We start from the raw sequence: 25,727 nt of genomic DNA on the forward strand, positions 1-25,727 counted from the left end.
CATGATGGGCAAACAATTTTATCCTTGTACTCTCCCAAAAAACAGGTTCAGCCTCTCAGGGTGGCAGGGTTTGATGGACTTGGAATCACGAAACAGAATCACAGAATCATTAAGGCTGGAAAAGACCTCTAAGGTCATTGAGTCCAACTGTTAGAAATCATACAGAGTTTAAAATTTTTATGTAACTTTAGTCAGGGGTTTCATTTGCCTTTGCCCAGGGGGAAAGGAATTGAAGTTTCTTTTCAAAGGACTGTTTCAGCACTCGAGGTCTGATGAGCTGAACACCTCAACAGACTGGGAGTAGCACAGAAGATACACAAAAGATAATGACCATTAATGACCATTAATGAACATCAACTCCAAACATCACCCCTGGCATGGTCAGAGACACCTGGTCTGGGAAAAGAGAAAAGAGAACTAGAATGGGAACCTAACTAACATCGAAGGCAAAGGGATCAATAACCAATAGGAACACAAATACCAAGAAATGTGCAACTTGGGACCAATGAACTGGTGAATTTCGCAGGGTTTTGACTATGTAAGTGTGTGAAAAATACAGTAAAATTAATGTGTGATGGAAGGATTTTCTCTGCACAACCCGGGAAAAGTGTGGGTGAAATGATTTGTGTTGTACATCCTGGTCAGAATAAAGTAATGCCTTGATTCTCTAACACTTAAAAAATAATAAAAAAAAAAATGTTGGAGAGTTTCTGTTACTCAGAAAAGAGGTGAGAGCATCCTTCCTCTCAGGAACTAGCCAGCTCCCATCCCAACTTTTCCACTATGATCCCAAACATTGCTCCTGTGGGGTTTGCAGGTCCTTGTCATCCCTCATGACTCTCCACCTCTAACCTCAGAGCCAACCTGCACTCAGCAGACTTAGAAAAACCTTTCCTAAATGCCAGGTTTTTCCTTTGGAAAGGGATTTGATCGTGCTGAAAGGCAAATATTTGCCAGAGGAGGTTTTGATGGGTCCTTCAGGGATCTCTGCACATGCAGGGCAAATTACTGGTGCTCCCTGCTTGGAGCAAGTAGTAAAACATGATTTTTTTTTAATTATTTTTTTTTTCCCTCTCCAAATGGTGTTTTCTTTTCAGCCAGCTCTGAGAAAGGTTTTAATATCAGAGGAAAGTCCATTTTGTGTCGTCACTGATCATTCCCCACAGAGCCATTCATAGCCCAAAGCCCCTCAGAAACCACCCTGGCCCCCTGAAAGCACCGTGGAGGTTTTCCAAGGCCCCTCCAACAGATTATTCCTCTCTGCATCCGTGGAGTGGGATGAATCAATGGGGGACCCAGGAGGGTTATTTTGCCCATGAATTATTTACACCCACTGGGTAATACTTCATTTTCGACTGGCCTTGTTTTACGCTTGTAATTTTTAATTCTTATAATTCCACCTCCAGCAAGCAGAGGCTCCTGAGAGCAGTAGATTATATCTCAGCGGGCACACTCTGGGAGGCATAAATAACCTCTCCTCTGCTGACAGAACATGGGAAATGGGCTGGGCTTTCACTGAGGTTAAGATTTCCCCCCTCTCTCTCTCTGTCTTAAAGGAATCTTTATCTCCACGCAGCTATTCTGTAACACGCCTCTGTTTGGTAGCAAAAGAACTATTTAAATGCAAATGTTGACTTTTTGCCAGGGGCTGGAAAGAAAATACTTGTCTAATGATGTCCTTCCAAAAGTACAACTGGTGCTGTTTGTAAAGGAATTGCATCGGGAGGAGTTGGGACTTTGGTTCCTTGAACTTCTAAATGCCTCTGCCCATACTGACTTCTACCCCTTGAAGTCATTGCCAGGAAAAAAAAATAAATTAAAATAACCCATATATATATAAATATCTATAAAAAATATACTAATATACTAAAAGCAAAGCAGTCTTTTGATGAGATTTCTTCTGCCCAGACTTCCGAAGATGGAGGAATTGGGATCACTGCATGCTCACTCAAGTTTGAGATGTTTGGGTTGTGGTTTTTTTTCTCCTCCGAGTTTTCAGACTTTGACTATCTGGGTGACAGGGTCTGCAAGGTGACTTTTGGGCTGGGGCCCACTTGGAAGGGAAAGAGGAGGAAAGGTCAGTGAGAAGGAAAGAAGACCTGGAGTGAAGAAGGAATGAAAAAGATGCCTGGAGGAGGGTGATGAATTTTGTCAGGGATAAACCACTCTTTGCTGTTTTGTACCATTTTCCTCTGCTGATTCTGATTTAAAGCCAAAATTAGCCAGACCTTCCAGACTTGCTGGCAAAGCAAACAGCCCAGGGACGCTGAAAGAAGAGCAAAGTTACACCAAAAAGGGGGAGGGAAGAAAACACAAAACACCCAACCAACACCCCCACAGGAGCACCTTCACCCACAGCCAGAGGGGAGAATTAAACATATACCATGGGTTTAATTTTGGGCCGTGTCCCCTGCTCCCCATAACCAAGTTTTGTGTAGGAGTAGGAAGGGCTCAAAACAGCTGGAGACAGATTTGTGGGATCCATCAGGAGTGGATAGGACAGTGCCTGGAGACAGCAAAGTTTTCCTCAAACAGAGAATGTGAGGAAGGGGTGGGTGAGCTGTTAGACCTGTCATACACTGGAGCTGCAGCAGGAGCTGGGAAAAATCCCAGTGGGTCTGGCTGTGTGATGCTCCTCATGATCCAGACCAAGGCTTCCCTCATCCTTCCTCATCCTTCCCCATCCTTCCCCATCCTTCCCCCTCCTTCCCCTCTCACAGCTCGGGCTCTGCAGGCTGATGAGCTCCAGCCCGCTGTGATTTGATGTAGTTCAGTTACCAAGGAGACAACGATCTGCAAAGGGGAACCTTTGTGGCATCCGGGGGAGGAGAATCGATGCAGATCATTCCGGGCTTGAGGATGGCCCCAGGCCCAGAGCTCAGGAGCAGGGGAAGAAATTGTCCTGCTCCTTGTCCCAAACAGGCTGCAGCCTCCAAAACCTCCAAAATACCATTTCGAATGAGATCAGTCTACCTGTAGGATGAGGAAGGGCCAGTCTGTCCTTAAAGACCGTCCTTAGCACCAGTTAGACCGTTCAGCTGGACACTGGAGAGGAGAAATGGTCACTTTGTCTAATATCACCCTACATCCCAATGAACCTGATGGGAAAACAATAATGATCACCTCACAAAGCTCCTTCAGCTGAGAGGAGCTGGAATTGTGGTTTCAATATTCTGCTTAGATCAGGGCTCATTTTTTAGAGTGGGGTAGAAAAGTTTGGCAACCTCCTGCCAGCATCCTGGCCTTCCCTTTTCCTTACCCTCCACAAACCAAGGGATTGTCACCCCGCCCTGACGTGCGCCCAAACTCGGGTGGAGTTTACAGGTGCAGCAGGAAGGGGAGGCTGCATTGTTCTGGAAGTCAAAAGAGACACATCTCTAAAAAGAAGGATTTTCAAGGATAATAAACCCCCTTGGCTGGAGCAGTGCAGTGCTGGCTGTTCCTGACTGGTCCTGAGCAATCACGAGGAGTACTGACCCAGCACCATCCCTCTCCCTCCTTCCCAGCTGGAATGCTGAGACTGGGAAAGACTCCTTCCAACAGGCATTTCCCCCCAGTCCCCACCTGATGATCAAGCCATGACCATGAAGGATGAGTGCTGAGCTACCTCACTAACTAGAGAGAGGTTGTTTAGTGGGTGTCTGCAGAGCAGGGCTAAAACCCAGGAACTCTGGAGATGATCCTTCCTCCAGCAGCTGGGGAAGAGGGAAAATAGAATAGAATTCAGTTCTGTATATTCTCCTCGCCTGGGGAAGGCTCTGTAGCTGAGTTGTCAGGTTTGATCTCTTCCCGACGTGTATCCTGCAAACAACTCCTTTGTTCCTTTTTAAGTTCAGCAGCTCAAACTCTGAGGCAGTGATAGTCTCCAGTAAGGATTTCATGGGAGAGAAGGGGGGCTCCTCCCGTGTCAGCTTTGAGATGTTCTCTGCATGAGAGGCTGTGAAAAAAGCACTCGAGGTGTGGTGACCCCACAGCGAGCTTGGGAGGGACCTTAAAGACCATCTAACTCCACTTAAAGACCATGTGATTCCATTCCCCCTGGCATGGACAGGGGCACCTTCCACCAGCCCAGGTTGCTCAGAGCCCCATCCAACCTGGGGAGACTTTTTGTAATCCCAAACACCCACGAGACACAGGAATAAATCTGGATGTGTCAGCTCCCTCACTGGTTTTGGAGAACAGATTATTAGGGATGGACTGGGTAAGGATTAGGGGTGGGTTGAGTAGCTCCTGCCTAGGGATGGTTCTGGTTCTTGAGTTTTGATATAGCCCATTAAAAAGGTTGGCCATCATTGTTACAGAACATTTCAGACTGCTCTGGGGACAGACTTGTTCAGCCAGATTTTTTGCATCCCCACCCTGTCAGAGGAACAGCAGGAGCTAATTTTGGAGGGGGGAAGAGGCAACATGGAAAGCAGACCTGCAGTTGTCATGACAGGAATCTGTAGGAATGATGCACACTTTCAGCTGTGACTGGTGCTGTTTCTCTGTGCATCAGTTTACAGGAACATCGTTCAGGCTGGGGACAAGTGGGAAGAATAAGTCATTCCCTGTCTAGCGAGCCCTCCAACTCACCCAGCCTGGAACACCCACAGGCCCTCCCCAGGCTACCCTGGGCTCCATCTGGACTGTGCTTTTCAGGTAGAAGTTCTAAAACATTTCCCAAATCCCCAGCCAGCAGAGAATCATGGAATCCTAGCATGGTTTGGGTTGGAAGAGACCTAAATCTTGTTCCAACCCATCATCCACTATCCCAGGCTTCTCCAAGCTCTGTCCAGCCTGACCCTGGACACTTCCAAGGATGGAGCAGCCACAGCTTCTCTGGACAACTTCTGCCAGGGCCTCACCACCCTCACAGGGAAGAATTTCTTCCTTATATCCAATTTAAACCTGCCCTCCTTCCTCTTAAGGCCATTCCCCCTTGTCCTTTCACTACATGCCTTTAAACAAACAAATAAATATCCTGAAACAACACCATTGGTGGGGGTTAAAAATCCACAAATGGGAGAGCTACCAAGACCTTAGAAGATGAGCAAGGGTTTCATAAGTAATGAATAATATGAATTATTTTTCCTGAACTTCATCTTCCCACGGTTCACAGAGCAGCCACACAACACAGCTGTGCTGGAAGAAGGAATATAAAGGTTTTTTTACCCATCACCAAAGCGCAGCTGCTTTTGATGTGGAACACCCCAGTTTCCAGTTGACAGTGGTTTTGGGAAAGCCACTCTCCAGCAGTCATTGCTGCAGAACTTTCATACCCCAGGTTATCAGGATCTCCAGGCTGGAGATGCTTTTCCAGCACCTCTGTGATACAGGAGCAGGAAAAATGAAACAAAACAAATACACAAAACCCCCCCATAAAATCCAGTGACAGCAGAGCAGCAGAGCCAAGACCTCAAAGATGCTTCATCAGACCATCTGATGGTAAGAGTTCCCCAAAAACTCTTTTTGTTAAAATATCTAAGTTGCTTCCTGACCAAAAGACAAATTTTTCATAGAAGCATCTGGGTTTTTCTGTGTTTTTAAATAAAAGAGGGAAATGTTAGAACTCGATGTTCTGTGTGGGACACTCCTGCTAGACCCATTTTGAGGGGGAGCAGGAAGACAAGAACTGGAAGTGTGTCAGTGCTGGGGGAGTTAGGAGAAGATTTTTAATGGGTTTGGAGAAATAAAAGGGCAGGAAATTTAAGACAAAACTTTTCAAGTGGGTGAAAATAACCTCCCATGTCTAATTAGGAATTAGTAGAAGGTTCAAAAGGAAATGAAAGATCTGTGATGTGAATCATAGAATGAAAGTTCTGTGATGTGAATCATAGAATCATGGAATGGCTTGGGCTGAAAGGGATCATCTCATTTGGGTTGGAAGGGACCTTGATTATCACCTAATTCCAACCCTCTGCCATGGGCAGGGACCCCTTCCACTACCCCAGGCTGCTCCAAGCCCCATCCAGCCTGGCCTTGAACATTTCCATGGATGGGGCCGCCACAGCTTCTCTGGGCAACCTGTGCCAGGGCCTCCCCACCCTCACAGGGAAGAATTTCTTCGCAAATATCCATCTGAGGCTCTGGAAAGAAAAGAAACATTTCTGTTCTTGAACTTGGACTCCTGGGAATGGGTCAGTAAAAAGTCCATCTCATGGTACCTGAGGCAATGGAGCAGCAGAATTCTTCCCTGGTCCTCTTGCCCTCTGCAGGTTTAGAGGACACTTCCACTAGTCCTGGATGGGAGTAGGCATTTCTGGGCAGGTGGGAATTGCAAGGAAAAGAAGAAAGAAAAGAAAGGGAGGAAAGCAGCCCTGACCAGCAATAGGACAAGGCAAAATGGCCTTCAGTTGAACTAGGGAAGGTTCAGACTGGGCAACAGGAAAAACTCATTGACTGAAAGAGTGGTTGAACATTGGAACAGGCTGCCCAGGGAAGTGGTGGAGTCACCATCCCTGGGAGTGCTTAAAAACCGAGCAGACCTAGCACTTCGCCATATGGTTCAGTGGGCAAGGTGGTGATCGGTTGAAGGTTGGATTTGATGATCTTGGAGTCTTTTCCAGCCGTAATGATTCAATGATTCTGTGACTATGAAGGAGAAAAAGACACCAAAAATAAGAAAGAAAGAAAAATATTGACTTTTCCTACTTATCTCTCTCCAAAAGCCTTAGAGATATTGAAATCTTTTCTTCATGTGAGGAAACCGAGGTATTAAATTTCTTGCCCAAACACATGCTGGGCACCCAAGAGCAGAGACCAGAAGTCCCTTTCCTGTGTTATGACTGCAGTGAGACCAAGGAGAGTCATTTGAGGGGTATAAAATCCATTCAGTCCTCCTCATGGAAGGGGTTGGACACCACATCCCATCAGCAGCGACCTCGGAGATGCTGTGCTTGCAGAGCCCTGGCTCCAGAGCTCAGCTCCTGGTGGTTGCATCTCCCGGAGTGAGAGCAGCATCTGCTCGGAGGAGCAGGGCACAGCTGAGCAGAAAAAAAGGTCAACTGCTTCCTCCCCCGCCGTTCCCCTCCAGGTTGGAAGCAGGGAGAGCTCTCCACAGCACCGCGGATCCTCCCTGGGCTCCTCACCCCCCTGACAATTATCCCACCAGGCCATGTGAGAGCACAGCAGCAAAGCCCCCTTGGGGCCAGCACGTCGCGGGAGGAAGCAAAGCGGAGGAAAAACCGCCCCGGATCCTGGAGAGAAAGAAACCCGACCAGCCAGTCCCTTCCCCATGACCTGAGCTCACCCCTCGGTCCAGGGAACCTCATGGGCTGTGACATGGGACCAGGCTTGCAGGAGGGGATTGTGGCTTCCCGGGATGAGGAGCGCTGAAGGGGACACTGCACAGGTCCAGAGTCATCGTGGGGGTCTGGGAATTCTTCCTGCTGCCTTGATTCAATGTGACAAACTCATTTCTTCTGCAGCGTGGCTGCGTTTAACCAAATGGCAACTTCTGTCCTGGGCTGAGATGTGGCATTTGGGAGGGCAGAGTTGTCTCTCCCAGTGAGGCCCCACAACCACATTGACCTAAGCTGGTCGTGGTAAATGTTCCGTTCCTTCCTGCTGTCCCCAGACTTCATGGGGCGACCCCAAAGATGAACACACAGCTTCAGACATGCTTTTAATCCTCTAACCCAGCATCCCAGACCCTTTTTATCACCCTGGCTCCATGCACCCACTGGAAATCACCTGCATCTGCAGAACTCTGCTGCGTATGCATCACCTGCCCTTTCCCTGCACCTCCATGCTTTGGGGAGCTGTGCCCATAGGAACATGGAATGGTTTGGGTTGGAAAAGACCTTAAACATCATCTCATTCCATCCCCTTCTGCTCGACCAGGTTGCTCCAAGCCCTGTCCAACCTGGTCCTGAGCACTTCTTAGGGTGGGGCAGCCCCAGCTTCTCTGGGCAACATGTGCCAGGGCCTCACCACCCTCACAGTGAAGGAATTCATCCTCTGGAGCACCTACAATGAAAGAAATCCACGTGTCCCATCTCTAAATGGACTCCAAATCCCAACTTTTTCCAGAACGCTGATCCAGCTGGTCATAGACTGAGTGTCCAGCTGCCAAGTTCAGCTCCTTGAAGTCCACTCAGGTTTGGGGCCAGGTCACTCTCGTTCATTCAGAATATCTGCTGATCCCCAGAAAAACATCCTGGACAAACACCCCGCTCCAGCCAGCTCCCACACCCCCTGCTTCCAGCAGGATCCAGGGCATCCAACACTCATCAGCAGCGGGAGTAAAACCCTTTCCTTTTTTGCCCCAAGGTGGCCAAGAGCATCACACCAGGGACAGATTTGAGCCCTGCAGGGAAGAAAACATCGCTTTACTCCCTGGGAGAGGGGAGAGTTTTGCTTTCAGAGGAGCAAATGCCATCTGTTCCCATCGCCCACAGATCCGGCCACGCTGCGCAGCTGCGTCAGTGCTCCGCCAAGCACAAGGCATCAGAGACAGGCTCCAGCAGCAAGGAATGCTTAACCCTCCTCCATCCTGGCCAGCAGGATGCTGCCAGCACTAAACCAGGCTGTGAACACCGTCACACCTGAGCTGGCACAGTGTAGGGCCGGCAGAGCCCAAAAGATGCCCCAAGAAGTTGCTCCAAACCTCCCTGGTGATGCCGCATCCAATCAGGGAAATCTGGAAGACTCAGGAGGGAGGAATAGGGAACACACTAGATTGCAGAGCAGAGGGAAGACAGCCAGGTTTGGCTCACTGCTTCTGGCCCTGGAGCATCCCGTTGTCACCAGGAAATCCCTTTCACACCCACAGGAGGAGGCCTTCAGCAGCAAAAGAGCAGGGAAGCTCCTCTGGGATGGAAACCACCTGTACCAGAGAGACCTGGAGTGAAAGGTTTTCCAGAGGAAAACCTGATTCCTGTGCTTCCTCCTCCAGCTGAAACCTGCTTTGTTCAGAGAGGGCTCCTGTATCCCTGTTTAATGATCCACTCTGCATTTACATTTAATTAGAGGAATGAAAGAGCCAATTAACAAGATCTACACTGAATGCAAACAAAAGGGATGGCTGGTGACTCAGCTGCAGGGGCAGAGCCAAGGGCTGGGGCTTTGCAGGCAGCTTAACCAGACCTCAGGGCAGGCTGTTGCCAGGAGTCACCATCCTTGTGCCTCTTTTCTGACAGTTCAGGGAGTGCTCCATCCTTTGGGCCCCCCTCATGGATCCAAATTCAAACTCGTCCCTGATTTTCTTCCTGGCAGTTGGTTTCCATCTGGATAACGAGCAGAATCACTCACCACACATTGCAATATTGCTGGTGCCGATGTGGGGGAGGCCAAAGCACCCCTCTCAGGGCTAGCCCAGGATGATTTTGGCTCACTAAGGTCTCAGAAATTCCCCAGAGGATACAGCTCCCCGTGCACAGCTGCTGTGAGGGCTTTAACTTGCACCCCTGACATTTATCCTGCATCACCCCTCCTGTGACAGCACAGCTGTCTGTGGGTCCTCACAGCAAAAATGCCCATGTAAGGGATTTTAGAAAACCTTATTTTTTTATTTTCCAAGCCACACCAGCCCCCCATGCTATGTTGCAGGTGGTGGCAGCTGAGGAAGGAAGGAGAGGTTTGGGCACTGGTGTGAGCTGGTCCCAGCCCTTCCTGCAGTGTGAAAATCACATGCAATGAGGCTGAAAATGCTTCCAGGGCCTGTCCAAACCCTGTGAACAGAACCAGGGGTGTCAGCACAAGCTCCACGCTTCTCACAGGGCTGGATCTTGTTAACCCCAGACAAAGAAACATCTTCCCTGTCCTGCTGTGAGCCAGAGCTCATCGCTGAGCCCAGCTCCAAATTAAAATAGGCATGGGAAGGTGTGGGTAAGGAAGATTCCAGGTGGATTCCTTGTAATAAGAGGTCAGGCTTGAAAGGAAGGGAGCAACAAGACGCAGGGCCTGAGGATGACCATGAAGAGGGGGCAGCAGGAGAATAACCTGAGGACTTGCTGACGGTGATGTGAGAGCAAATCTCAGCAACCATGAAAGGGAAAACCTCCCGAAGGTTTAGACTTACTGAGAGCCTCTTTTCAATGTTAATTATTGATTTCTTTGCTTGCTTTAGTGCTGTGGAAAGACACGGTTTCAGCAGTGGAGGAATACTCCGGGATGCAGAGGCTTTAGGAACACTCTGCCTGCAGTGCTCTTGGGTTCTTGTCCTCAGGGACAGATCCCACAGAAAAACCTCTCTTGGAAAGGGGATGGAGAGCAGCCATGGAGAGCGAGGTCAGGTGGCTTCAGGGCTGACCTTGGTACCCCATTTCATCCCAAAGATAATCATTTAGTTAGAGCCAGTGCAAAGCTGTGCTCAAACTGAGGTTATGTCACCCATAACCTCCTCCTCCAGATCCACTATCCAGTTTCCTTGCTAAAGATCCTGACTCCTTCCCTCCAAGGCCTATTTTGGGATCGGTCAGTGCCTGCCCTCATGCCCACCACCCACCCCCTGGAGCAGCTCTTTGTTGGCTCAGAAGGGAGCTCAGAGTGACTCGCTGGGAAGTGAGTGTCTCCACTGGGGACAGCTGGAGTTACTCACTGCCTCACACGGGACATGAGAGCTGAGTTCCTCTGCTGCTCACAGTCAGTCAGCTCCAATCAGATCTGAGAGACAGAGCTCGTGGCACAAAGAGATCAGCAAACCATTTACTGCAGTGGATGTCCCAGATACAGTAATGAGGGTTATGATCAAACCAAGCCTGGAGAACGGCACATCCTAGGACATATGTGCTGGCAAATGAATCCCTGTCATTACCTGATCTGCCCAAATCTGAGCTTCCCTGCCTCTCACAGTGCTGTCAGTAAAGATTTCTGAGTAGTGCACAAGAATTTTCAGTCTGGACTCACTCCTCTTAATGGTCTCTCCAGCTCCTTTGTTGAACCCCCTCCAGCTGTGCTGATGCACAAGCGAGGAGTGCGGATCCATTATCAGAGAATAACCTTGACTTGCCTACCCCTGGTTCCCATCCAGAGCAGCAGCAGATGCCCCAGCCATGACCAGAGCACAAACAAGACCAGCCCAGCGTTTTCACCTCCACAAACGGAGCGTCACAGAGGTGACAGCAACTTCAGGAGATGGAATAGAGACTTTCTCCATGAGGCAAATTATTATTAGGACCAACCCACTTTTGTCCTTGCTCACCCTGGTGTAAAATCAGAGCCCTTCAGGTCAGCTGAGGAGTGGCCCCACCTTTGCAGCTCAGCAGCAAAGGATGAACTTTGGTTCTTTCTTGATTTAGGCTGAAAAAATTCAGTATTAGGCAGGCAGCAAATGGAGTAATCAGTGTGATGGATAGAGGCATCCTCAAGGCACAAAATATTTTATCACTGAAGCACTGAAAACCTACACTGGGCCACCAGAGTTATTTTCTCTGTGCCACCCACCTGCCTCCTTCAATGCTGGACATTCCCTCTCTTTCTAGAGTAAATGCCACGGTGTCACCATCTGTGAGATGATTCTTTTCCTAAAAGAGAAGTAACTCCACGACCAGACATTAATCATACCTACCACTGGAGTATTTATTGATTATTACAACTATTTCCATCCAGTCTTGCTAAGAGCCATCATCACAGCTCAGGGAGCGCTGGTGCTCAGCACTGTGCATCTGTTTGCTAAAAAATGCCAATTGCACTCAAGATCTGAGTCAGAATAAAGGAAGAAAAGAATAGGAGGGTGAAAATCATCTGCAAAAATTCCCCAACTTCTTCAAGGTCATGGGCAGATGAAGGATCAGAGCTTAGGCTCTCTTACAAGGCTCTGGACCAGCATCTTTAGACCCCTCCCATCACAAGACCAAGCTAAATTGGGTGCTGAGCCCATGTCACGCAGTACAGATGACACATTCCCAATATAAAACTAATTTCAGCATGCTGCACCATAAGAAAACACCCACATGGAATGAAGTTTAAACTAACATTATTTTTCTTCTTTTTTTGGCAAGAATACATAAGTGGCAGGACCAGATGTTTCATGAATTCATGCATTCTACTGGCTTGTTTGCCTTTGATAACAGCAAAAATCCAAAGCAGAAATGTGCAATCAATATTTGGGTTTTTCAGCCCAGAAGTACTGGGCAAGGTGGCTGGTTCTCTCTGTTTTATTTTTTTAAAAAACATCATCTAAACCGAAAACAACGAATTTGCTTTCCAAGTACAGCCAAAGATTTTCTTCAGCCCCAAACACCGACGGGCCCTTGATCATGGGATGATGGAACAGTTTGAGCTGGGAGAGACCTTATAGATCATCCAGTTCCAACCCCTTGCTGTGGGCAGGGACACCTTCCACCATCCCAGGTTGCTCCAAGCCCTGTCCAGCCTGGCCTTGGACACTTCCAGTGATGGAGAGTCCACAACCTCTTGGGGCAACTCATCACCAGGGCCTCATCACCCTAAAAACAAAGAATTTCTTCCCAATATCTAATCTAAGTCCACTCTCCTCCAACTTAGGGCCATTCCTCCTTGTCCTATCGCTACAAGCCCTTGTGAAAAGCCCTTCTCCAACTTTCTGAACAGCTGGATAATTGCAGGTCTGCCTCCATCTCCACCTGTGCATCCCCTCGATGCAGCCCACTGACCTCTGCCCACAGCAGAACTTGAAGGGACCAATCTCTCCAAGATTCCCATTTATTTACATCCTGCTCCACAACCGTAAGGAGCCCGTGGGTTGGGGAGGTCTCACTGGCTAAATAACCCATGGCTGTCATTTCTGTGTATCTTTCTAATGTCTGTTGAAAAAACATATTAAGCTTTTTATTTCTTAGTTCCCTTCAAGAACAAACAACAGAAAAAAAAAAAAAAAAGTGTTGTGCTTCAGGCAGTCTTTTTTATTTCCTTATATAGAGTTCATGCAATAAAGTCCATTAATTAAAACATGAATATTTAAAACGGCTTTCAAGAATGGCAGCCTTATCTCACCAGAGGGAAGAAAGAAGGAAGGGGGAAGGGGAAAAAAAGTAGTAAAACACAAGAAAGGCAGAAGATAGTTCATTTTGCCAGAGGAGCATTCAATTATTTAATTGCTGAATTAATGCTTTGTCCCCAGGTGACACTGCATGTTCATTTGCACCGGGAGGATCTGGATGGAAAAAGGTGGGAAGGAGTGGGGGCAAAGGCGAATACTTGGAGTTTTAATTAAAATGTGAGGTAGACAAAGTTGTCATTTCTGTGAGAGCTGCCTTTCAAAGCGAGGACTTCCTCGGTGGACTGGTCCTCGAAAGCAGAACAGCCACAATTATCCACTGGCACTGAGGATCTGACAGGGAGAGGCAGCTCAGCACCGCCCTGGCGGGACTCTGCTCCTGAAAAACACACCTGAGGGTCTTGGTGTCATGGGAAACAGCCCCCAGGGTGGAAAATGGAGAGAGAAATGGGAATTATGGGAGTATATTTCAAACCCTGCACGAGATTTGTGCACAGGTACCACACCTGAGCTGGGATGTGGGGGAGGAAGGAGCTGAGGACCAGCCAAAAGTCTCCAAAACCTCAACTCTCCAGTAAAAACCCCCCAAAACCAGTGTGAATGCTGCAGGGGTAGATGTATAATCTCCCTTTGATAAGCCAAACATCAGGGAGTGGAGAGAGCTTTGAGGAAGAGCTGGGGGTCCCTAGGAGGGGTTCAAACCACCAGTCAAGCACAAACTGGACTTAAAGCAGATCAGAAGCATTTTATGGAGCTGGAGAAGTCTGTGCAGGCTTTGCTGAGGAAGGTGGGGCAGAGGGAGGCATGTCCCACATTCTTTTGGGATTTGGGGACAGCTTTGGCTGAGTGCAACCTCAGGGCAAGTCCTTTCTTTGTCCCTTTAGATTACCAAACCGTGCAGGGTGTTCTTTTTTCCCCACCAAGCTCTCAAGCCACTCTGGGGAGTCCCTCAGTGTGCTCTGGCTCTGGGGGGAGTCACAGAAATTCTACTTCCGTGGGAAGGATGGCACGAGTATAAACAAAGCCATCTCCTCCTGAAAGGCACCAGCAGGCACAGACAGGCCTCGTGACACATTTTGGGAGAAGCAGGGAAAGGTTGAAGGATGAGTCAGCCTCTTGTTCCTGCACTGAGCTGGCACGCTGAGGGTCTCCATGGACTCTCTCTTGAGTGGGAAACGTCCTGGGGCTCTGTGGGGGGTGTTGGAGCTTCCCATGGGGGGTCTCAGCACCGTGATTTGGTGGGTTGGAAGAGACCATAAAAATAATTTAGTCCCAACCCTGTGCCATGGGCAGGGACACCTTCCCCTATCCCAGATTGCTCCAAGATTTGTCTAACCTGGCCTTGAACTCTTCCAGGGATGGGGCATCCACAGCTCCTCTGGAAAACTTGAGCAGAGCCTCACCACCCCCACAGGGAAGAATTCCTTCCTAATATCCAACCTAAACCTACCCTGCATAAGCTCAGGACCATTCTTCCTTCTCCTATCACTACATGTTCTTGCAAAAAAGTCCCTCTCCAGGTCTCTTGTAGTCCCTTTAGGCAGTGGAAGGGGCTCTGAGGTCTCCCTGGAGCCCTCTCTTCTCCAGACTGGACATTCCCAGCTCTCCCAGCCTCGCTCCACATCCTCTGTGTGTGCACACCCATGCACCAGTCCAGCTCTGCTGTGCCCATGCCTCTGGTCTCTGGGCATGCATGAATGGAGATGTGCCCCGGGGTAGCTCTGTGCTTCATCCATTCCTTCCTCCACCACCTTTTTGTTTATTTTATTTTCCTTCTGTGGTATCAAAAGCATTTCTTTGAGTGCCCAGTGCCTGCCCTGGCTCACTGAGAGGAATTCTGATCCAGAGAGAGAAGATGCAAGACCAACACTCTTCCACAAAGCTTCAAAGTCTCCAGACCTATTCGTGGCATTCTTCCAAGGCCTTCTGCTCATCCATCCCCTCTCCAGAGAGCAGGACCCACTCCTGCTGGGTGACACAGGTCACCCAGTACATATTGGAAAACCCAGATCTGCTCTTGGGATTTTTGGTTTGCTTGTCATAGCTCCCTTTGCCTCCTGCACCTGGCACAGGAGCATCCCCAGGAGTGGAAGTGCAGCCCCAAAGCCAGAATAAGCCAGTGGGACCATGAGGGAAGGGTCCCTGGACACCTGATAAAATGCTGGCCCAGGTTTTCCTTCCAGGCAGAAGCCCAAGGAAAGGATATTTCTGGGTTTATCTGTCTGATTTATACTCCTTCAACCACTATTTGAGGCCAGTCCCACCACAAGGATGCTCAATCTATGAAGTTTCTGATGAGTGTAAGCTCAGACTGAGTGATCCTACTAATCAAAAAAAACAGCTAATAAAGCAGTTAACTGGATTATCTGACCCACCATCCCATCCAGGCCAGAAATGACCAGATATGTCCAGAAAAAAGCCCCAGGAGGGTGCTGGTAACAGGACAATCCCAAAGGCATTGCTGGAAAATGAGGGTCAGGAAGGATTTGGATATGAGCAGCAATGAAAGGAGTTGGAATTATCACAGGAGAGGAATATGGGACTTCACATGGCAGGAAATTTCATCCTTCCCAGTAATCACAGAGCTCTGATTTCCAGAAGGGACAGTGCCAAGCTGGGGGCCAATCCAGCAGGCTCAGGAGTGGAGATGGTTGGTCATGGTGTTTAAAGGCTTGGGAAAGCTTCAGCTTTTCTCCTCTTCTGCCCTGAAGCAAGAAAAAGGCAACAGATTGTGCCAAGACAAAACTCACACCGAACATTCCAGCTCCTGTGAAAACAGGCTGGAACATGACCCTGCTGAGCTGGGACAGGGACACCAGGGCTGGTGGGAGGAAAGCAGTGGCACAGAGGGGAACACTGCAGGTAAATCTGCAGTAAATGAGGTAAATGAGACAGTAAATGAGCCAGGAAATCCATCCCTGCCCTGGGAGCGGGTGGGATCCAGCGTGGCTCTCCCACAAGGTCTGTTTTCTCCTTGATGATTCCTCAGCTGTGGTGAGTCCATGGAAGCAGCTGGTGAAGTCCCCAGAGAGGCCTCCTGAGCTCCTCGGTGGCCCAAAACCACAGAGGCAGGAAAAGCAATCTCCTTAATGACTTCTCTATGGTTACCTAGGGACTCTCCTGGCCCCTGCATCTTTTCTTCTTCCTCAAGTGCCCCTCCCAGAAACCCAGCCATCCTCCTGAACAGCTCCTTTGCTGCCTTCTGTCGGCCTTCCCCTTCAAACATCACTGATCCCAAGTCACAGCATCGATTGCTCATCTTGGTTGACCCTAAAAGGGAGGCTCAGAGGGCTGGAGCACCCCTCCTATAAAAACAGGCTGGGAGAGTTGGGGTCTTCCAGCCTGGAGAAAAGAAAGCTCCAGGGAGACCTGGCACAGGTTGCCCAGAGAACTGGTGGATGCCTCATCCCCTGGAAGTATCCAAGGTTGGATGGGGCTCTGAGCAACCTGGAACAGTGGAAGGTGTCCCTGCCCATGGCAGAGGGTTGAAACGTGATGATGATGATGTTTAAGGTCCCTTCCAAACCAAACCATTCCATGATTCCATGAATTCCTGCCAAGCAGGACATTAAAATTAAAAAAACACCAAAAACAGCTAAACCCAGCCAACTAAAAAATGAGAAAGAAAGGGAAGAAGGGAGAGGATTTTGTGGACAGAAATTGTCATCAGTCAATTTATTGATAATGCTTTAACTGAGCCCTGCTAATAGGGTAGAAGACAAGCTTTGAATAAACCCAGTTGTGAACAGCAGTCCTGGCACATCTTCCTGAGTGTTCTTCTCCTGGGAGTGGCCAGTAGCATTTTTCTAAGCAGATCCAAAACTGGAATTCTGGTGCAAAAACCTCTCAAATCCAGGTCTGTAGAGACTGTTTAGTCCCAGCCCCAGGTTAATGGGCATCAAGATCAAACTGGTACCATCCAGCACTACTTCCACCAAGCACAACTGCCCAGAGAACTGGAGGATGCCCCATCCCTGGAAGTGTTCAAAGCCTGGTTGGGTGGGGCTTGGAGCAAGCTGGGATAGTGGAAAGTCCCTGTCCATAGCAGAGGGTTGGAATGAGACATGTTGAAAGTCCTCTCCAACCCAACCCACTCTGAGGTTCTGTGACCTTCATGGACTGGCACTGCTCATGGAGACTGGAGTGTCTGGCATCTCCCTACAACATGATAATTCTGCCTGTGGATATATTCACATGCACATCACCCCTGACTCCTGGCCTGGCTGCCTCACAGGGCACTAACTTTAAAGCCATGAAGCTCTGAGAACGCCTGAGCTGCTTCCTTGCCCACCTGAGCTCTGGGCTGGGCATTTATGGAGGTCTAACAGCCAACCTGAACCTGGCCTGGTCATCCCCATGGCCCTGAAGTGCCTTTCTTCCACACCTCTACTTCTGACCAGAGTTGGTAGGAACAGGATTCTGCTGACAGCCTTGGTCACAAGTTTAGTCAAGTTACGGGAAGGAGGTACCAAAACAAACCCCCAATTTCATCCAACAGGCACTTGGGATATGGAGCTGCACATGAAGTGCGCACAGGTAATGGAATAAAGCCTTCCATGTGGATGGGTTTAGTCTGGGAGAGCAGATTAAACAGGGAAATGTGGTGGAATCACTATTCCCCTTGTCCTATCCCAGCCTCCAGTAGATCCTGAAGCAGAATCTCTGCATAGGTCCTTTTCTGATCAGTCTCGGGGTCTCAGCAGAAGCTGAGGGACCAAAACCCTACATCTTGTACCTTCAGATTCAGGAGATGAACCCGAGTGACAGCACCTCTGCTCCCAACTGCTTCTCCTGTCTTCAGTGCCATACACTTAATTTCATCATCCTTCTCTAGTTTGGGCACCCTCAACACAAACATACCCGAACTCCTGACCCAAAATAACAAGTGAGGAAGTGTCAGCTACCAAATCCAAACTGGAAGAGACCAGGGCATTCCCCTCTTCATCCAAGCAAGGCGAAAAAGCCAGGGACTCGCACCAGTAATTGCGTTCCTGCCTCAGGGCAGAGGGAAGGATCCAACACCTTCGAAGTGCCCTGGAAACAGCGGGGCAAAGCAGCCACGCTGCCAGGGCAGCCCGATTTCTTCAGGAAGCTGGAGCTGCAGCTTTCACAGCCTCCAGGTCCCTTCTTTACATCTTCTAAACACCGGGCAGATCCCAAGCCAGTAACTGTTTGTTTAATGACATGGACCACTCAAGACCTATTGAGAGCATTCAGCTTAATGAGGTGTGTGGCAATTATCGCTCTATTGCAACTCGAGCCAGGGAACACAAAGAAATATATTTAAACTCAACAGATCTGCAATTCTGATGTGCTAAAGGACGTCCTTTCCCAGCCTGGCTGTCTCACGGCGCTAAAGGGTAAAATATGGGATTTCAGTATCAGATTGCTGTCTGCAAGAAGAGAGTGTGCCAAAAGGGAAATTCAGAGGCTGGAGGTGACATTGGCAGAGCCACCCCAGAGACACACAGTTGCTGAGTCCTCCCCTGGATGCTTGCTGAGAATCCCAAACCAGGTTTCTAACCTATTTATCCCAAGCTTGCTAATCAACACCCGTAGATGTCAAAATTTCACTGACTGCAAGAATGGGAAGATATGGGAAAAGAGATGAGTTACAGAGGTGTTGGTCATGTTCTGGAAGTGTCACCGAATCTGCAGGAAAAGCAGAAACTCTCCAACATTTTTAGTCTTAGAGAATCAAGGCATTACTTTATTCTGGCCAGGATGTGCAACAGAAATAATTTCATCCACACATCGCCCGGGTTGTGCAGAGAAAATCTTTCCATCATACATATTCTTTACTAGATTTTTCACGTATTTTATACAGTCCAAACCCAGAGAAATTCACTGGTTCAATGTTCATTGGTCCCAAGTAGGGCAGTTCTCAGGATCTGGGTTCCAGGGAGTTCAGGCGCCACACAGATGAATCAAACACTCAAAAATCTCCACAGACCCAGTTCCTCTCTTCTAAGAAAAGTTTTCCATTTTTCAGCCTGCTCCTATTACCTAAATACAGCAGATATTCAAGGTGGGTGGTGAAAAGGAGCAAATATTTAGAACAGGTGGTGAAAATGGACAGGAATGCCTCTCTGCACTCTCCCTTTGAGGTGTCAGCACCATCATCGTCATTTTCTGCAGTTATAAATAGAAAACTACTCTGGAGATGTGATGATTTTGACTCTGGTCAGTCAGTGCTTCCCTGCACCTAAATTTCACCTTGTACTCCCATACAAAATATTTTGTGATGACTGCTATGGAACCTGAATATGAGAGGATGCTAAAAAATTGAAAATTCAAAAAAAGAGAGAAAAAAAAAAAAAAAAGGGGGAAACTGAAAAGCTGAGCCTTTCACCAGGCTGCCACTCATTAAATTACCCGTAAAAGTCCCCGCTGCAATAACGGGAGTAGTTGCCTGTGAAACTCTCTGGGCAACTGGATGTAAATGCCACCTTTACTCTCCCTGCGACAATGACAGCGCATTGAGCCGGTAATTGCTGATGTTTCTGCATTGTGATCATGTCCACAAGCTGTTGGGTTCACAATGGAACAGATCGCTTTATTTTGCTCGTTTTTCTCCTCCCCATCTCTGTACAGACACCGGCAGGGATGGATTTAGTGCTGAAATCAGCCGGGACAAGGGGAATTTCTGCCCTGTCACTTCACTGTGGTGCTGTGCGGTCATCCTTAATTCTCCCTGGGACCCCGTGATGCACCAGGGGAGGTGTGGGCTGGACATTAGGAAGGATTTGTTTGCTGAGAGAAAACCTGGTTCTGGTTAAAAATCAGAACAGGCTTTTTAGAGAGGTGGTTGATGTCCCATCCCTGCCAATGCTTAAGAAGTATTTGGACAATGCCTTTAATTAAACTTTTGGTCGGGCAGTGGGACTAGATAATCACTGCAGGTATTTTCCAACTGAAAACTTTATTCTATTCTATTCTATTCTATTCTATTCTATTCTATTCTATTCTATTCTATTCTATTCTATTCTATTCTATTCTATTCCATTCCATTCCATTCCATTCCAAGGGTAAGGTCTTTGTTGATCCCAGAGGAGAGAACAGGGGGGCAGGCAGGGCTCGTACAGGTCAGAGAGATCTGAGTGCTTTAACTGAGACAGATCCCCACTTTCCAGCCCCCGGGGAGGAGTTCTCCACATCTGCCTCATCCATAAAACATCCACAGGCAGGAAGGACATTCCCAGCAGGAGCTGCCCATATGGGAACAGTGGGGATTCCCTGCAGGTGACAACGGGACCTCTTTGCTGGAGCCAGGCTCTAATCAACCTCCTCCTCCGGGAGCCGGGATGGATTGTCAGGTCTTGCTGTCAGCTGCTGAGATCTGGACTTAAGCTGGGGGGACATCAGGTAAAATCTCCAATGATTTCAGCAGTTTACACAGGAAAATTTTACACATGAGGAGAAATCAGTGTTCCCTTGCCCCGTGTTTTGCTGTCGATCTCTCACCACATCCAACCTCTGCTCTCAGGGATGTCCAGATCAGACAACAGGGACAAACACAGGTGGAGAAGTGAGGAGCTGGAATGCAGCACACGTTCCTGAGAGGCAATGAAAACGCACTCACACAAATCCCTTTGCCATTTCGTTGGCAAATCCAACTCCGAGGCAAAACCAAAGCCAAACAGCTTTGTCTGCAAGAACAGAGCTTGGGTCATAAAGAGCTGAAGATGTCAAGGAGAGGTTTGAGATCTGCCCCTGGGCAACTACTCACAGCTCTTTATCAATCTCTGGAGCTTTCATGGCCACTCAAGCTCACCTCAAACATAGGAAACGAGTTATCAGGTTATCTCAGCCCTGGGTGAGATTCTAGGGGAGAGGAGCTGTGCCATCCAAGAAGATTCCAGCAGCAGGGAGAGTGGAAGTTAATTTCTGTGCCTCTGGTTCCTCTTCCACATCATGGACTCCACTCAGGAGCCAGTCAGGCACAAATCCATGCAGAAGCTCAGCCCTGCTGCAGAGACCAAAGCATGTTTTGACCAAAGAACACACCAAGCATGAAGCAAAACTTCCCAACAACAAGAGGAGTTTGGAGAGTGTGTCCTGCAGTGAGAGATTTATGGAGTCCAGCCTGCTCAATGCAGCAGGGGTGGAGATGGAACTTGTTCATGGGCTTCTCCAAACAGAGACCAGACACTCTGAGACACCTTAATCAAGGTAGCAGATGTGGAAAAGCACCTAAAAGTGGAAGATGAAACACCACTAACAAAACAGAAGTGATGATCATGTGTGAGGAAGGGGGATTTGATTTTGTTCAGAGCAATGGGGACAGCAAAAGAATGGAAAAAATTCAGCAGGAAAGGCAGGAAAACCCCCAGCACTTCAGTCCAGCATTATTGTGTTTCAGTTATCCATTCATCATAAAAAACCCTCCAGCCCTGGAGCCACTTGATTTATCAAGAAGCAAATAATATATTTTGAGGGACACTGTTAGTCTGGTTTTCCAGTCAGCATCCTGGATCCCTCCAAGGTGGGGACATGAAGAAGGAGCAGAGAAGGATGGCTTTTTGGGCCACCAAAAGGTGACAGCACTGCAATGGTCTTCCAGGAACAGCTCACACTGAGAGAAGACTAATTAGACATTCATTAAGTGCCTAACTCAGCACAGCACTTAAGCACACATTTAACCTTCTCTCATTACAGGGTCACATCATCATCCCTGGTAAAGCTCCAGCTCTGATTACAGAAGCCAGCTCACATTTGGGAGGGCCACCACCATTTTCAGGCTGTGAAGAACCAATGCCCAGCATTTCAGGAGGTTTTCCCTTCTTCACCCTGCTGCACTTGCACCTCAAACCTATTCCAGAAATGCCAACTTGCATCCCGGAAAAGTGAGTTTACATCTAAACATCCAGACCTACAAACCTCTGCCTTCTTCCCACATTTCCTGAATTAGCCAAGGGAGATCTGATAATGGACAAAGATGGTTTCCATGTTGGAATTGTCTTCTCCTGGAAAAACATTCCCAGTTCAAGCTGCCCGAGATTTCAAAGCATGTCTTTCTGATCACCATGACAAGCTCCATGTGCAGCAAGACCAAAATATCTGAGTGATAAACCTGAGGGATTCTTCTGCAACTCACCACTGCCTGCTGTACCCTCTGCAATGTCTGTGTGGGACAGTGAGTGCAAAGAGAGTCTCACTAAATGTGGGAAGCAAATTTGGAGCAGTTTCTCCTTCCTCCAGACACCGAGGAACAGATGCTGTGCATAAGACAGGGTCACTCTGGCAGAGTTTCTTTATGAAGTCTGTCAATAAATGATCATAAATTTCCCTGTGCACCTGAGCCAGGTGTAAAATCACTGGCCATGAGTGAAAGCAGGCTGTCAGTTGTGTTTTCTCGACAGTCCCTGTAGTTCTGGAGCAACGGGATCTTCTTGGAGTGAAGCTTTTCACAGGGATCTCACCCACAGACTGCGAGCCAATCTCATCTCATTGTAGATTTGCACCCATCCATTTGCTTCGGGCACACCCAAGGAATAAAAAGGCACATTAGGGAAAGTCAGGTTTCGTATTTCAGGATGGTTTGAGTTGGAAGAGACCTCAAAGACCATCCCATTCCAACCGCCTGCCATGGGCAGGGAACCTTCCACATTCCTTCTTGTGCCTTTAAAGTCATCAGAGTAGATTAGTACAACTCACACATCTCCACTTGTTCCAAGACGAAAGTGTTAAGACAGGCCCAGAAACAACAAATGACTCAGAAAGCAGCAGGGAGGGAAAAATAGCAATGATAATAAAAAAAAATTAAAAAAAAAATAAAAAAAGCTTGTTGGGGAAAAAGATGCTACAAATACAATCAGAACAGCAATGATTGCAATAACCAGCATCAGCACTTGGAAATCAGGAACCCTATCAAAATATTCCACCCACAAAACGCTGTTAAGGGACTGCTGACTCCCTGTCCAAATTGGATCTCGCCTCCATCTTCCTGATCAAGCCTTTGCATAAATCAAAACAGACACAGTGACAGACAGAGCAGCACATGGAGAGCCCGGGCACCCTGCAAGCATCGTTTCTTTGTGGATGGCATCCCACCAGCCAAGATGATAATTCCCTGTCTTCAGTAGGGAGCAGATGTGAGCAGCCAGCAGAAAAATTATCTCCACTCTACAAATATTTGACACCCAAAAAGGATTTTGATTCAGCCACCCTTGAGCCTCTTTCATATTTACTTTGTGGGAACATTCAGGTACTCGAGCTGGACTAGGAGAGATCCCTCCAAAAGCCAATATTAAGCTTGAATGCTTCAGGATTTGCTGAAAATCTTATTTCAAATTTCACCTTTGGTTGCAATGAGAAAGGTCACACTGCTTGGGTGGAATGCATAAATCACCCAATCAGCAAATTCCAGGCATGACACATGACTGAACTCCGAGGAGGCTCCTCAGGAGCTGTTCACACAGGAGAAAAGGGCATTGCAAGAAAAAAAAAATTAGAAAAAACAACCCAAATCTGGAGAGTCTTGTGCTCGTGGCCAGGGAGGGAAGCACGACTGAAGAACTAATTTGCAGGATTTATGGTTCGGCTGTGCCTTCATGTATTGATTCACAGATCAGTGAGAAACAAAATCTCCCCCAAAATACACCGACGAAAGCACGAGTACCTGATCATATCCTAATCTCTCAGCTAATGCCAGGCTGCAGTCTGCAGGAAAATCACTCTGCTCTGCCTGAATCTGTGCCTGGTCACCTCCTTCCTACTGCAAAAACAAATCTGGCCTCTTCCCCACAACCCTGAGAAACCCCACCCTCAACAGGGGTGAAAATCTCAGGCAGGGTCCCCAAATTCCTGACCCAGACAGATGTCAGCTTTCTGCTAGCGGGAGAGGACATTTCAGCCCAGCACCTGAGCAAGATGAGACCTTGGGGTGCGGGTCAGGTGGGAGTCTGAGACTCACTGAACTGCAGCCTCCATTCCCTGCCACCTGCGTTCCTATTTAGCATCACCCCTCAGCTTTACATCACCTGCGTGCTGGGAGCTGAGAACAAACACCCCAGAGCAGACCTGACACAGGTAACGAGAAAAAGCTTCACTTTCGGACCCCCCCGAGTCCCTCCTGCTTGCCAAGGCTGTGTCAGGTCTCTGGAAGGAGCACTTTCCTCCCCACAACAAAATCAGACTTCGGGATGATCCCCACCTTGACTCACAGCCCTTTTCACCGTGCCTCTCCCACCTCCCCTGTCCCTTTCCAGCCCACACCATACTCAAGACCACAATCAAAACCCAGTCAATTATCTGAGGAATGAGCCCCAGCAAAGGCACCAAGTAACCCCATGGAAGCAGCGTGGCGAATTTTCTCTCTGAAAGCCTCCAGAAGGAAAACGAAGCTGAGAACAAAACGAGAGCTTCTTCTGTTGCCATCCCCTTGAACCAGGCCCAAGAATTAAGTTTTCCCTAGGAATTAAAAGCGGTTGATAGGGCTGGTGAGAGCAGCCCGCCTCGGGAGGTATCTTGGATCCTGCTTTTTCTAGGACATCTGTAATTATGTTGGGAAACTGCTCACCCTCAGGTAAGAAGTTCCCTCTCAGCAGCTCGGAGGCTGCAGGAGTACAACAAGCAATGAACGAGTCCCGAGAATGAATGCAACAACTCGGGGAATATTTAGGGGCAGCTGATTTGCGATTCCAGTTGCAGGCTCACGAAGAGCGGGTTACCTGAGCTGCCTGTCGATTGGGAAATGAGGTTTTTCATGCCAGGCATCCACAGATACGGACACAGAGGTGACGGGGACAGCGTGCGACCCGTGAGAGGAGAGCCCAACCAGCCCTCCCTCCTCAGCACCCCCCGACCACCCTCCACTCACCCAGGAACTCCGCTCCGTTGCTGTCCTTGGGGCTGCTCACGCAGTTCTCCAGGTAAATTCCATCCTTGTAGCAATCCTCCTTCTTCCTGGTGAAGCCCAGGATCTCGCTGGCCTGATCCAGGACCTCCCCTCCCGAGCAGGAGCACGGGGTCTGCATGATGCCACACGGGTGGGAGCTGCTGCTGATGGCCAGGCAGGCGTCCAGCCACTTGCAGAGCATCTGGCAGGCGGCTTTGCTCGGGTTCCTGTTGCCCACCACCAGATACTCCACCGAGAAGTCCCTCTCCTGAGCCTTGGTGGGCTTCCACCGCATGGGCCAGGTGTCCACGCCCGGCGGGGCCGTCTGCTTCATCTGCAGGAATTGTTTGTTGGACTGGAGGAAGGCAAAGCGGGTGGAGCCATCGCAGAGCTTCAACACATCGTCGAAGCTCTCCATGCCCAGGTAGGTGCGGGTGGACTCCAGGAAGGAGTCGAACTGGTAGGTGCGGATGTGCTGGTGGTCACATACGCCAGAGGGTTTGAGGATCTTCATGTACAAAGTGTACCTGCGAGGGTCGGGGTTCTGGATAATCCAAGAGCAGAGAGAGGAGTTCAACGGGAAGACGGCGAAGGAGGAGAAATACCCAAAGAATTTCCCTTGGACCAAAGTGGTGCAGGGAGTTTGTGCCAGGTCCAGAGCGACCACGGTCCACACAAAGTAGAGTGGCGATACCAAAAGCAGGTTCAGGGCGGATCCAATGCTCCTCATCCTAGGTCTCTGGTCCTCTGGAACTCAAAGTAAATGTCAAGCAGGTGCCAGATCCTGGACATAACAGGGACCAGCTGAGAGGAAAAGCAGAGTTTAAGAGGCTCTGGATCTGAAATCAAGCCGATCCTCCCATGTCTGGATTTGAGCTCCCTCCTGTGGCCATAAACAAAACCTGGAAAAAAACAGGGAAGGGAAGGGAAGGAGGAGAGGAGAGAAAGAGAAGAGATTTGGGATTTGGCGGTACTTTGTTGATGTTG

General features: G+C 48.7%; 1 protein-coding gene across 11 annotated transcripts in view; it reads right to left on the minus strand.

Annotated features, from left to right (window-relative positions):
* ADGRB1 (adhesion G protein-coupled receptor B1) overlaps positions 1-25,727 on the minus strand; it is a 278,660-nt gene that overhangs the window by 174,388 nt on the left and 78,545 nt on the right. For 10 of the 11 annotated variants that reach the window (XM_088055285.1, XM_088055296.1, XM_088055291.1 and 7 more), the window contains one exon: positions 24,723-25,642. In XM_088055285.1, coding sequence (XP_087911411.1) covers positions 24,723-25,470 — 748 coding nt within the window. In that variant the 5' untranslated portion in view covers positions 25,471-25,642. The remainder of the gene's footprint in view (positions 1-24,722; positions 25,643-25,727) is intronic. The other variant, XM_088055264.1, reaches the window with a different exon arrangement.

Source organism: Pseudopodoces humilis, chromosome 1 (genome assembly GCF_049639895.1).
Source record: "Pseudopodoces humilis isolate 2021_Gansu_Grassland_sample_001 chromosome 1, ASM4963989v1, whole genome shotgun sequence".
NCBI lineage: Eukaryota > Metazoa > Chordata > Aves > Passeriformes > Paridae > Pseudopodoces > Pseudopodoces humilis.